Source organism: Tauraco erythrolophus, chromosome 8, assembly GCF_009769465.1.
Source record: "Tauraco erythrolophus isolate bTauEry1 chromosome 8, bTauEry1.pri, whole genome shotgun sequence".
Lineage (NCBI taxonomy): Eukaryota > Metazoa > Chordata > Aves > Musophagiformes > Musophagidae > Tauraco > Tauraco erythrolophus.
The window spans coordinates 21,741,660-21,755,825 of record NC_141472.1 but is presented as its reverse complement, the minus strand read 5'-3'; the positions used below and the strand labels follow the sequence as shown (position 1 = coordinate 21,755,825).

Sequence of the window (14,166 nt, the reverse complement as noted above, 5' to 3'; positions counted from 1 at the left end):
CCCTGTTGAGATGTATTTAATCTCTGGGAAACTCTGTCCAGTGCACTTGATTGATAATGCTTAAATGTTTGTGTCTGTATTTTGCCGATGCTATCACTGAAGAACTGGGCTATTCCCAAACATCAGTGTCAGAAAAACAAATCTCAGTTTCATAGGGGAGTATTCTTTGTACTGTACCGTGATCAATATTTTATGCTTTGTTAAATGGTAAAGTTGAATATTTTACTGTATGTTAATTATACCAGAATCGGTTGTTACTTGGAAATTCCTTCTTCTGATAGTATTTTACATTTCTTAGCACCCAGTGTACTGTGTAAATGTTGTTGGGACCCAGAATGCTCATAACTTGATTAGTATCTCAACTGATGGGAAAATATGCTCTTGGAGTCTGGACATGCTTTCCCAACCGCAGGTAAGATAACTTTGGATATACCTATAGTATCTATTCCATTTGAATATTTTGTAGAAACTTAATGAAACTAAAAAGCATTAATAAACATTTTCACACACACACAGAATTATGCTTAAGGTAGCTTGACAAGTATTTGATAAAATATTTCCTCACCTGTGGAATCAAATATTGTCTGTTCCTTTTTCTGTATTTTTGTTGCACTTTTGTGCAACCCCACAACCTACTATTGAGAAATCTAAATGACTTTGTAGATGTTAATATTACCTTTTTTTTAAAAAATAAGTAAGTTGCTGTTATTTTCACTACAGGATAGCATGGAGCTGGTTCACAAACAGTCCAAGGCTGTGGCTGTTACTTGCATGTCTTTCCCTATTGGAGATGTCAACAACTTTGTTGTTGGCAGTGAAGAAGGCTCGGTGTACACTGCGTGCCGTCATGGCAGGTGAATACAAACTTGAACTATTCAAAGGAAATAATAATAGTGAAAGGATGAGTCCTTGCATGCTTTACACTCCTAAAATTATTTGCAGTGCATCTTTACTCCTTTGTCTTGAAGGAGTTCAATATAGTTGTCTTAAGGTGTTCAACATAGCTGTGTATGAATTCCAGTGCACACTTTTTCCTGACTAAGAGCTTCATTAAAAGCAGTAGTTGGAATATTGAATTGGTACTAAGCTGCCTTCAGTGACTAGTTGTTGTTTGTGTTGATGAGGGCAGCATAGGTCACTGCAGTTTTATTCATTTGAATTGTAGCACAACATTCTAAACTTCATATCGGTTCTATAGATAATTGTACAGTAACATCACGCACAAATCTTAAATTGGCTCGCTTTTCTCCTGCTGTTCAATCTATTTTGAAATTGTCTGACTGTATCTTATCAATTGCTTTCTTAAATATAATTGAGCGTCCAGGTTTCATCTCAAATACACATCACCCTTGCTGCACAGCTTTTTGGTTTCAAAATACCCCAAATTGTATTACTTTCGTGTAACATCTTTCCCGTCTGTTCCTCCCTTTCTTTTTCATCGCTTATGATAGGAGACTATTAAGGATATATTGTTACTGGTTTATGTCGAACCCTGTGTCCATAAGGTACATGGAACTTCTTTTAAGTCAGTGGGAGTTTTGTGCTCGTTCCTGAGGACGGGATTTTGTTCTTTGTATGAATGGAAGTTTTAGCTATTGCTTGGAGAAAAATGTAGTTAAATGTGTGAGCTGGTACCTGCTGAATGAGTCTCTTCTGCCTGTGGTGTGTTTTGGCACTTAAGGTTAGCAGAAAATAGATGTTGAAGTAGTCAAGCCTGATCTGGTATGATCCTGTTGTGATGAAGCCTTTTGCAGCGGGGTAACATCCATACAGAGCAGCAAAATCTTCTTGTGGCTACATTTAAATTGCGTTATCTCTGCAGATGTATGGTTTCCAGATAAATTAACCTTGGTTATATATTCTAAAACAGCAAAGCTGGAATCAGTGAGATGTTTGAAGGACACCAGGGACCAATCACAGGTATCAACTGCCATGCAGCAGTTGGACCTGTAGACTTCTCACATCTCTTTGTCACCTCTTCTTTTGACTGGACAGTAAAGCTTTGGACAACTAAGGTAACTTAAATAGATAGTTCAGTGGGTTTCTTCGTAGTCCTTGACACAAGGTGGTGCTATAATGTAAGCTACTTAAGGAACTTCGGTAAACTGAAGTCAAATCGTGGGAAGCTCTGTAGGTTCCTAGCAGCAGTCCTGCAAAGGGGAGACAGCTGATGAACAAAACTATAGTTAACACAAAGCTTTGCTTTCAGATTGTACATCATTTGTATGCTTCTGATCCATTCTGTTCATCTTTTTGCCTTTTGTTATCAACAACGATTAGAATGTGATCAAATGTAAATCATGTTGTAAAATCAGTTACTTCATATTGTGCATAAGGCAAATGTTTTGCTACAATTTTGTGGAGGACTAAGGGACAGCACCAAAACTGATGTGGGTTAAACTCCATGAGGCTCACAATAAAAAGATCTATCATTCCAATTCCCATTGCCAGAATTACCTCTTCCTCTGTTAGTTTGATGCCCTGAGGAATGCAAAGCAGAGGAAGCAGCGTTAGAATCTCCCAGTAATAGTCTGAAGTCACTGAATTATCACTGGCTTGCTTTGCAAGATTCTTAATGCATTCAATTTACAATATCTCTTACAATCTGCTGCTCTTACAACCTGCTACTGATTGTTTTATAATAGCAACCAGCAAAAAGGCTGCGCTTTGGAAAACATCCCTTTAATAATAGCGTTAATTTTTGGCTGCTTTTTGCAGAGGCATTTTTTGCAGTAAGTCAAAATGTGAGTCACTTTTTAGTTATTGCTGATAATGCTGTTGAGAAGTTCTGTATTTTGCTTTACCCATTAGCTTTTTTGTTTTGAAGTGCAGAGTCTGGGTATTGCATTGTTATGTTTGCTTTTTTCAGAATAACAAACCTCTCTACTCCTTTGAAGACAACTCCGATTATGTTTATGATGTGATGTGGTCTCCAACTCACCCTGCCTTGTTTGCCTGTGTGGATGGGATGGGCAGGCTTGACCTGTGGAATCTCAACAATGATACTGAGGTGAGGCAGTCAGGTTAACAGTCAAATGTAGCTGGAAAAGTGTTTGTAAAAAGTGTTTGGGGGGGGGAAATGTCAGGAGTTTACCATAGCATTCTGGTTTGGTTTTGTGCTGTTGTTCTTAAATATTCTGTAGTTCCAGTAGTTTCTGTGTAATAGATATAATTCTTCGATTACGGGGTTGTAACTCAAATGACTCCTCGTAATGCGTAACAGTGGTAACTAAGTTGCTTTACCTGTAACGAGAGTGCAAAACGTCTGTTGGTGTGACACTGATCCATGTTGCGGAAGTGATTATAGACCTCCCCCAGTACAGCCTCGTCAGCCTGCAGCTTAGTGCCGTGAACAAACCTGTAACCCAGACACCACCGTCGTTCCTATTGCCTTATTACTGTAGCAATACTGCAGTGGCATTGTAAATTGGTTTTGAACTTACCAAATTGAATGCTGGGGTTTTCTGGTGTGAGTTACAGACTTGGTTATAGTATAAACCTTTTCTAAGACTTAAACTTCTTGGAGGTAGGTGAGAGGAAAAACCTGACAGATATTCAGTACTTAAATTTCACCTTCTTAAAACTGCATATAGAAGACAGGAGTTCTGTAGGATCATACACCAGCCTACGGCTTCAAATTGGAATTACATGGTTCTAGCCTTTAGACAGGATCTGACCTGCTAAAGCAGCTGATTTCATCCCTGCCCTCTGTCATAATCTTTCTTGAGATCCTAGGGCTCCTCCTTGCTGTCTGACTGAATGCGTTTCTGTCTCCTGTCTCACGACAAGAGTGCAGATGTGCTTTTTGATAGAAGATGTTTGTACTTTGGCCAAGGGACAGATGTGTTGTTTTGGCCACTGAGAGTCTTTGAGATCTACGTACTCTGCCTCAGTTGAGATGTTGGGTACTTCTTTCGATACAACACTGAGGGACTAGGCATGTTCTCTAACCTATAGTTTATGGAATCCTTGTGCGTTTTTAGCAATATGTTTTAAATGGATACAGGTGCCAACTGCAAGCATTACTGTGGAGGGCAATCCTGCTCTGAACCGTGTGAGATGGACACATTCTGGCAGAGAGATTGCTGTAGGTGATTCAGAGGGACAAATAGTTATCTATGACGTGGGAGAGGTATGTATACTGTGTGTTGTGCAAAGTACATTACAAAACAATCAAGTTTCTTTGACTTTTATTTAGCAACTTGCCTTTAATTTTTTTCCCCCATGATCAAAGGAATAAGGTTTAATTTTTATTTTCAAATTAATGTTTTCTTTCTGTGTCTATTTCTGGTATTCTAGCATAACTTTTTAGCATGCCATCTGGCAACCAATCAAAAAGTAAAAACATTATCGTAAGGCTGGTGAAATAAGATGAAAGAGTCAATGGTTTTGTTTGTAGAGACTTTATCTTCTTTGTAAGTGTGACATGTGTGAATTCTGACCATAGCTTGAGAAGTACCGAACAAATAATTTTGCAGTGAAGCAGTCTTGACTTCATTCCTACAGGGAAGCTGTTGCTATTGCAAGTACACGTACTGCAGTAGTACGTAACTAATTGACTGGATGAGGATATGGCATAAGTATTTCCCTTTGGAGGCAGTCTCTCAGATGGAGATGTATCATGAAAGCTTGTAATAGTAGAATTACATACTTAAATACAGGATTCTCAAATTCTGCTTCTTTTATTAGTTAGAGCCTTCTGATGTTCAGACTATTTTAAAAGTTACACTAAATAAAGCTAAGCTTTTCTATTGGAATTTCTTCTGAATGTTACTTAAGCGCTCTGCTGTTCCAAATTAGCTCAGTTTTTATTTATCCGTAGGTTTAAATAACATTTTCTCTGTCAACAGCAAATTGCCGTTCCTCGCAGTGATGAGTGGACTCGATTTGGTCGAACGCTGGCAGAAATAAATGCCAACAGAGCTGATGCAGAAGAGGAAGCTGCAACCCGCATTCCGGCGTAGATCTTTAAAAACAGGCAGCAGTGGTAGATTTGTGAACAATTTGATGCAAATCTTAAAAGTGTAAGCATGTGTCAGTTCAAATAATAGCTTAAAGGAGGAATATATGGATTCAACTATGGACTTGGAAAATGTATTAAGATCACTGAAAATCAGATCTTGCATTGTCACTTTTTATATAAAATGACAAGCACATTCTTGGATTTGTGTAACTTTTAATACAGTTAACTTTGACTTTGCAAGGAACTTCTTTTGCTGAAACTAACCTGGTGTAAATTTGCTGTTGGGCTTCTGAAATTTCCGCTTTGTAACAGTGTATCTATTTCTGAAAAGTAAAAGTTCTGTTTCTAAACTGAGCTTTCTATATTACACAGACCTTCAGTAGGTAGTAAATCTCTGAAGCATTCTTTAATTTCAGCTATTCAAATTACCCACGGATATGCATGCATGTGTTCCACGTGAGTTTCATTGTTATATCTAGATAAGCCTCAGACTCTGGTAGCAGGTAATATATGTGAATAAAAATTGTCTGTAGTTACAAACTTATCTGGTAATTGGACCTGAATTAATGAAATACATATTTAATATGAAGCTCTTTTGTTTGAATTGATGCATTACAAGGTGAGACTAATTCATAAATAAATATTCTGTGAGCACTTGTCAGCTAATCTGCAGCAGTTTGAAAGTTCCTGGGAGCTGCTGCTTTCATTTTACTATGCACATCAGAGTTGTTTTCTGCCCCCAACCTCCACTTCCTACCACGGCAATCAGCCAAAAGCAAAAAGGCTACTGTTGTCAATTTTTTCTTTTCCAAAGGATAAAGAACTAGATTTTGACTTAATTTCTATAGCATGATGATTTGCATTTTGTTAACTGCAGAATTCCTACTGATTTTCCGTATTAAGTTAATGAAAGATGTTTTCATTACTTTTTCACTTTTGTATTGAAACAAAACCTCTCAATGGCTTGAAACAGAATTATTAGAATTCCTGTTAAAGGTTAAATTTTTTGAGTACATCTTTCTTAGGACATTATAAAGTTTCCCATCAAGACTGGTTTGGGAGTTGGGGGGCAGGGTTGTTTGTGGGTTTTTTTTAGTGAATATTCTGACTTGTACTACTTAGGCACTAAACCAGTATTGATGCCTTTAACTTAGGACTCTAGGTTTGTTTCTCATATTCTTAATCTGCTACAGGCTTACTGTTTTGCCAGAAGAGCTGTTTTATATGCTCAAAAGTAGGAAATAGATTTATATTCCTTAATCAGCTTTATGTCCAGAAGTATTCTTACTGTTTCTTCATCATTTATGCTTTAAGTTTGTTGTTGTTTTTCTTTTTTTTTTTCTATTTCTCCATGTCTCTGTTCTGTTATGAGCAGCTCATAGAGACACAGGCAGCAGTAACAGCAGTTCTGTCTTCAGGAGGTTCTCTTTTTCAGTGGGTTTGAAAGTGAAATGTATTTAGGCTTCCATTGGTGTTGGCTTGTCAGAAGTCCCCCTCTCTTCTCAATGCACAGTCATGCTGTTCAGTTTGACATTTACCTTCCATGTTTTCTTCAACCTTACCACAGCAGCTATCTGGTCAGTTGAGACACGTGAACTATATAAAGAACAGGCACGTCATGTGATGATTTTTACCCTTTAGGCACAAGAATTCTTAACGAGCAGAATGTTCTGTTGTCTTGCTGGTTTGGGGCTTTTTTTTGTTAGTTTGTAGTTTTACATAATTTCAACCTTTTAATAATTTTTAACAAAACTATTCTGCATTCATTCCTGCTTGTGTTCCTCCCTCACCAACATAGTTGAGTACAGGTTAAAAATGTTGTAAAACCCTTACCTGCAACATTAAGAGACCTGCAGTGATGCTAGGTACTGTAAAAGATCATCCTGGGAGCCACACTATCCAGTTTTGAAGCTGTACGAAATACAAATGCTGTCTTGCATTGTGAAGTCTCCTAAGGCCTTGATCAAGCCAGTCAACAAGCTGTGACTAAGATTAAACGCCAGTGGGTACCTACCATTTTTGTATCTATTTAGAAAAGTGCAGAACAAAATACACAGATTCAGGAGATGGTTCCTAGGAAGCCTGTCTCTAGAAAACTCTACAGAACAGGTAATTCTTTTAACAGAAAAAAAAATGAAGACAGGCAGAGCCTTCTAATGGGGTGTTATATAGATATAGATACATAGAGATATATACATATATGCTTGTTGCAGAATAGTGATTCAACTCTCAAGTTCAATGTATTATAACCTCTAGCTCACTAAATTTTATTCAGCATCAAAAGATTTTGCATCTTGCATAGAACTGAAGAAGGGCTTGTCTGTGTGTGCAGTATTCAGTTTTTAAGAAGCTGTTTTTTCATAAGCTGACTAAAACTCTTCATATAGGCCTGCTGTCACCTGAGCAAGAAAATAACAGAACCTCAAATCGGTTTATGCTGCTGGAATACACTGTACTCCAGAGTGTTTAATCCTGAAAGAAATATGTAAAAGTAAAGATTCGAGGTTGTCATAGTTCAGTGAGCAAGGCTGGAAACCCACCTATCGCTTCTCTGGCTGTATGGGTAGTATAACTGATTTTCCTCTAGGACTGTAGGATTCTAGACTCCCCTATTTCCTCTGACGTTTTTGCACTCAAAAATTATACCAGATAAACTTTTGGCAGACACTAAGCCAGAAATAGTTCAACCTTTTCCTTTTTCTTCTCTTTTTACTTAGCATTCCACTAAACTGGAAGTCTGAACAATCAGTTTAGCATATAAAAAGAACATAGAAGTCTCATGTCCATCCCCTCCCTCCCTCCCAAATAACCTAATCTTTCAATGGTAAAACAATCTAGAAATAAAGAGAAAGCCTTCATTATTTTTTTTTTTTTTATAAAAAGCTTCCCATTCTGGGGAAAAAAAGCACTCTGAGTAATAAATTTGGTAAAAATTCTTGAGTCTGCTAATAACTGGCAAATATCTCACTGTGTTTTAAATATGCTACCACAGAGGTAAGATCTATTACGCATTTAGTATTACTGTATATTTCAAGGGAATTCTTTGTTACAAAGTAGTGCTGCAAAATAAAATATTGCATGTGCTCATCTACTTACTGTGTTCTCTTACGCTTAACAAGCCAGCACATTGCGTTTTAATGCCTTTGCTGTAACTAGCAGTGAAATGCATTCCTTCAGAGGCTGTGTCCTGTACTGTACCTCCACTAAATGGGTGCATCTAATCTTTAAATTTTAACCTATAATCTGTGGAGGAAAAAAAAAAATCACATTGGGCAACTTTTCTATAAGCACAAAGAAGTGAATTGATTTAGGTGTGTTTAAATATTTTATTGTCACGATTGTTAACAAAATGCCTTCAAAACATTCTGTACATTTCAAACTGGTTTGAACTGCAATACCCATTATATAAATGTAGGTGTATAGATGCCATGATGTCTCTGTACAAAGATGTACAATATGTACAGTAACACTAAATGCAAGCTGTGCAAGGCAAAGTCTAGACTACAGATTCATGCCACTGGTTAAAACAAGGCATAGAACCACAGCTTCAGTCAGTTCTTTGTGTGCAAATAAACAAATGCAGGTATGTATTAATATTAGAAAGGAGCAATTAGATTTGCAAGCTCAGTTCAGCTAGAACAACATGCAGCTGACTGGAAAAAATACAGTACTACTCTTGTGAACTTCTTCCACTGCATCACTTTGTTAGGTTGAAACATCTTTTCAGGATTCAGCTGCTATTTTTGTTTGAGCTGAAGCGATGCCAGGAGATCGAAACTTTGGAAGATACAACCCAAATTTATTTTCTATACCAGCAAATGTAGCTGTAGCAAGTCTGTATCCACCTATGTGCTCAGGGTTAACAGGAGGAAGATCTGAAATGCGAGTTTTTGGGGTAGGTTCTGATCCAGAAGGTTTGCTGTTTGAAGAAAGAAAAAGAAAAAAAAGCCTTTGCTTTATTTAAAATGTTTTCTTAAGCCTGGATAAGTTTACGAAATCTAGACTAGATACTTAAAGCTTTTGTCTGAAGATGGAAGACTGTTAAAGCTGACCTTAATTCACTTCTATGGTCAAGTAAAGTTGAGTTCTGACCACTACTTAATGGGAAATCGAGGCCAAAACTGAAGTTACACATTTAGTGACAGCTTTGTGTAAATTCTTTGAACTTCCTGTGACATGGGGAAAATGGACAAAGTATCTTGCTACAATAGAAATACAAATTTTATGTAGTGTATTAAAATAAATATGAAACATCTTTTTAGCTCCTCATATGTTTAGAAGTAGCATGCAAGTTTCTCTCAATCATACAAGGATGGGGGGATTTTTTGCACGCTGCAATTTTAAGCACAGGTGCTCAAAGTCACCAAGTTTAAGGAGTCTTATGCATAGGAAAAAAGCAAGGTGTTGTGGGGCTTTTTTTGTTCAAGCTAAAAAAACAAATATTTGACTTACAGGCCTCCAAAATCGACGTAAAGCCATCTCTGCAGAAGTTCATACGTGACCAAAGTAACACCAAACTGGGGTGAAGATCTGAACACACGAGCTGTTAAATACCACAAATCATAGTGTCAAACAAGGAAAAGAATTTCTCGGGAGAGAAGCTAAACATTTATAACAAGATGTTATTTTTTCAAATACTGCTCTGATTTGAGTCTTTAACTAAGGAAGTGCTAATTTGCAGGTTCGGAGTCAGCCTTAATATTCAGAGTGCTTTTCTCACCTCCAGCTCCCTTCCAAAAAGCCGAAGGGCCTTCTTCTCTTAGAATCTTTCCAAAGCAGTCAATAACTCCACTGTATGTTGTCTGGCCAGCACGGGCTGCCACTTGCAGTCTTGTCTTGATGACATCAGCAGGGGTTACCAAAGAAGCAGCAGGCACACCTTTTAGAAGAAAACCACATTTAATTTGCACAAAGAATCTTGTAAAAGATGAAACACTTCTCACTGAAAAATACAACTGCAAACTTTAATATTTTTTGCAAGAATTAGACATCACTAAAAATGAAAGTTCTTACACTCAATGCTAATATAAAGTGTCGTGGTTGGTATAATTGTTTTGAGCTTCTTCTAAATTTAAAGGCTGTAACTGATAGTAAAAAAAATAACAATAGACTATCAACAGCAATTCAACATCTTTAGTGGTCTGTCACTAACAGCAGTTTCAAATAGATAAAAGACATTTTTAACTGCACACATATGCTATATATGTAATAAGAGACTGATGACAAAAATTACTTGTGCAACCTCACTCTGTTCTACAACATACTTTGCAAACTATATAGATGATTCATTTGGGAACCTGAATGCTACACATCCATTTGTTAAAGATGTTAACAAGAAAACTACTACTTAAAACACCTATTCTACAGAAATACGTCTGCACTGCTGTTTGGACTGTTCTGTAGGAGAATAGATGCTGCTTACTTCAACAGGCAAGCCATAAAAAGACTGAGGACAATGAAGGTGTTTTACAAGTCTGCTTAGTACCAACAGCGTGATATTAGCCAACAGTGATGGAAGAACAAATCTCCACTTCCAAGGCACCACTCTCAGCTTTCTAGTCAAAGGAAAGGAGAAAGCTTTCAGAAATGTACTCCACAGTATTTAACTGTGTTATCTGAGATATTTCTGAATACTTCTGAACACACTAAAAATTTCAATCTCTTAAGAAGAGGAACCATCTTCTGACTTGGAATTTTGAAATTGATTTTGACTTCTGTTGTTCACAAGTCATTGATATGCATAGGTGATCGTCAACTCCAGAGTGTCATTGATCAATTCAAGAGGATTTAAAGGAAAACAGAAGCAACTTAGTTAAGCCTACAAGCATACGCTACTAACAATGATATGCAGATTCTCCTTTACAGGCAGATACCTTCAGATTGCATTCTTCCCTGCTGCGCATGCCTAACAGGAATTCCTCATCAGGAATTTGAAATTTGCAATTCAGAAAGGCAAATTCCTGTACATGCTATAGAAGTAGGCCTACGAGATATGCTTTTAGTAGGGTTCATCATCACTTTAGTATGAGTGACCCAGAAATGCTAATCAAACAAATGAAGAGAAGCTGTGAAGTTTGCAATCTAAACATAAAAACAATGAGTCTTTATATGAGATACAAGTTAAACAATAATATTTATATGTAAGCTAAATAATATTCCACTTGTGGCAGCTCTGCATTACTCGAGAATAAACAGGGCTACAAACTGCTACTAGATTCCTAGCTGGTTTCTCCGTTCCATCTGGCACAAGGAACATACCAACTGGCAAAGCAGAGGTGCAGCCAAGCTCTGTATCAAGTCCAATATGGGAAACTGCTCTTTACACACAGACGGCTCATGACTGGTGTATGTAGAGTGATTCCTTATGACTGTAACAAGTAACAAAAGGTGTGTTCAGCCCAATGCTGTTTCTAAACTGCACAGATTCCAACACTGAATTGGACTGACAGGCTGCAGATGATACCTGCTTTTCATCCTAGCGATCTAATACTCAGCAGTGCAGAATCCGGCCATCTGTATCCGCATTTTTAAATATCCACCACTACAGCCCCTATATTTAGTATTTTTATACCACTTGCCATTTACTAAAAACAACTTTTTATCACAGCTGCATATTCTCTTTATACTAAATATTTTTGAGAAGCCTTAAAATATTTTAAATTTCAGAGTGTGATACGTTAATTTCAGCTTCTTTACAAACTAATGCCCTATTTTTAACGATTACATTTGAACAAAGTTTCTTCTCAGTTATTCAGGAATCCAAAACTAGATAAGTCATTTTCTTCTGAGCTCTTATGATATCTCATTTTATGTTCATCAAAGATTCAAATTAGCCTTCAATTCTGAGAGCACAGTAACAAGCAAAACCCCATTGAGACAGACAGATCAAATTTGACTACAAGTTGCCGAGCTGCATTACGCTGTTTATCCACATTATGCAAATGTAATTAGCTCTCATCAAAATTACATCGCCTCCTACTAAGGATAACAGTGATCAAATTTAGATTAAATCAGATACAATGGTACAGTACCCTTCCTTTATATGGGGCTACTTAATGAATATTAAATATTACTCACTAAAAGAAAAAAAATTACGCCTAGAAAACATTCTGCAAAATTACCTGCAATGGCTCCAGCTGTAAGGAGATTAAGCCCTCCCACATGGCCATTTTCATCAGCAAGCATCAGTTTACTATGAGCATAAACAGGGAAGTAGATTGCAGAAAAGGGAATGTCTCTGAGGAAACATGCTTTGGCACCCTGTCACACAGAAAAGAGACGTAATACAAATAAATTTTGTAAATAAGGTTAAAATTGATATCCAGCAAGCAGCCTGAGCCCAGCAAGTACCAACTCTTTTGATCTACCAGGTAAATAACACAGAAAATAAAATGTCTGAGGAAACAGAAGATGTAGGGTTGAACTTGAAAAAAGAGTAAAATACATCTAAAGTAAGTTTCTAGAATGAGGAAGATTCAAGGTTCACGTCTAATATCGGTGAGCAATACATGGCATCAATCCTGACATCAGTACCTAGGAGCAATACCTTTTACATAAGATGTGTCCAAATGCAATGAAGAAATTGACAAAGGTCTGTCCTTATGCCTTGCTGACAACAACCTGCAACCACGGAAGCAGCAAGACAAGTCCCAGCATGCCATTACTTCCACCAAGCCCAAAAGCACTACTAAAATATCAGTGAGGACCACAAGAGCTCATACTGATCTCCACTGCTCCTCACCTGGCTGAAGAAGCTGCACTGGAAGGCTATGAAAAACGGAAACCACCGCAGAAGGGGAGTCGTTTAGTAAGGGGAAGATATGGGGAGACAAAGCTGGCGGTCTATAACACTGCAAGGAGTAGCTCCTGGCATTAAAGAGTTCCTTAACAGAACTTTGTATGCTGTAAGTACGGTGGAATACTCATAATAAAACGTATCGAATAGTCATCTTTTAGTAACTGCAGCCATCAGTCTGTTACCAACTAAAATAACTCCTTCTGAACAAAGCTCAAATAAGCCCAGAAATCTCGTTTGCATATCCTGAAAGCATGCATGTTAACAAAACACCACTCCTTGCCTAAAGAACCAACCGGTACACCCCTACACCAGCAGCCTCCACACAATGGACCCACTTGAGGCCAGTCACCCAATAGTTACATTAACAGACAGCACATTGCAAATCCTACATGGCTTAAGCAGAAGACCCGATAAAGAGAAACTCATTCCTTCAATTATTTTCATGCAGATACTTTATGCTCTACAACAAATTCTTACAGTTATTCACAAAGGATAACGCAATCCTAAAGCACAGCAGAGTTTTTAGTAAGCTCAGTTGTTAATTACTGAAAACAGAAATGGTAATTTTGCCCCACGTACCAAAATACCTGTGATCTTTAGGAAAAGAAATGGTCATGAATCTCATCTACCAAATTCAAAATAAAAGCGTCAGCTCTAAAAGTCAGTTTGCACATTTTTATAGTTTTATTGCAGGTCTATGGACAAATCACGTAAAACAATGTTTTCTAAGTGCACAGCTAATGTAACTGCTGAATTTACGTATTACCCCTTGCACTGGCAGAAGATACGGGAAGAAATACTCTTCCTTGTTTAAGGAAACTAATAGCTTCTGCTCCATTACATCTGATCTGTAATGACGGTAGTAAGTATACCTGCAGGGAAGGAATCTGTTGACTGGCATTCTGCTGAAGTACAGTATGGTATGAGCATTTTTTTTTAGTGGAATTTGTTATTGACAAATCCCACCACTTAACTTCTTAAAAATCTGAATCCTACTAAACTCCACTACTGTTTCACTGCCGTCAAATTATTAAGACAAAGAGAATATCCTGCTGCAACAATAACAATAGAGATAACAGAGATTCAAAATAAACGTAAGAAAAACACACAGGGAAAGCTAAAGAAACTTTTCACAAAACCCCACCAAATGAAATGATCAGCGCCAGAAGCCAGCAGGTCTGCAATACAGGACTCCCTGTAGCTTGGCATAAAAGCCCAAAGGATAGAATGGGGGAGTATTTTTTTGTATCCCACTGCCATTAATATAGAAGTGGGTTTTCTTCACTTTTCCACCGTGGGGCTGCCCAGCAGGAAGAGATTGGTTTTAAATTCAAAAGATTTCTTTGTTTTTAACAGGTTTTGTTTCAACAACGTAAAAGTTTAGCATAAAACATAAAACGATGAA

General features: G+C 37.4%; 2 protein-coding genes across 3 annotated transcripts in view; one reads left to right on the top strand and one right to left on the bottom strand.

Annotated features, from left to right (window-relative positions):
- Positions 1 to 7,732, top strand: part of DYNC1I2 (dynein cytoplasmic 1 intermediate chain 2) — a 33,303-nt gene extending 25,571 nt beyond the window's left edge. For both annotated transcript variants that reach the window (XM_086616189.1, XM_086616188.1), the window contains 6 exons: positions 299 to 412; positions 721 to 854; positions 1,871 to 2,015; positions 2,870 to 3,010; positions 4,007 to 4,132; positions 4,851 to 7,732. In XM_086616189.1, the coding sequence (XP_086472315.1) occupies positions 299 to 412; positions 721 to 854; positions 1,871 to 2,015; positions 2,870 to 3,010; positions 4,007 to 4,132; positions 4,851 to 4,964 (774 nt within the window). In that variant the 3' untranslated portion in view covers positions 4,965 to 7,732. The remainder of the gene's footprint in view (positions 1 to 298; positions 413 to 720; positions 855 to 1,870; positions 2,016 to 2,869; positions 3,011 to 4,006; positions 4,133 to 4,850) is intronic.
- A 954-nt stretch (positions 7,733 to 8,686) lies between these two features.
- The window catches only part of SLC25A12 (solute carrier family 25 member 12), a 50,952-nt gene continuing 45,472 nt past the window's right edge, over positions 8,687 to 14,166 (bottom strand). Inside the window, exons 15-18 of the mRNA XM_086615893.1 lie at positions 12,085 to 12,223; positions 9,684 to 9,842; positions 9,416 to 9,506; positions 8,687 to 8,882 (exon numbers count right to left, since the gene is read on the bottom strand). Coding sequence (XP_086472019.1) covers positions 8,687 to 8,882; positions 9,416 to 9,506; positions 9,684 to 9,842; positions 12,085 to 12,223 — 585 coding nt within the window. The remainder of the gene's footprint in view (positions 8,883 to 9,415; positions 9,507 to 9,683; positions 9,843 to 12,084; positions 12,224 to 14,166) is intronic.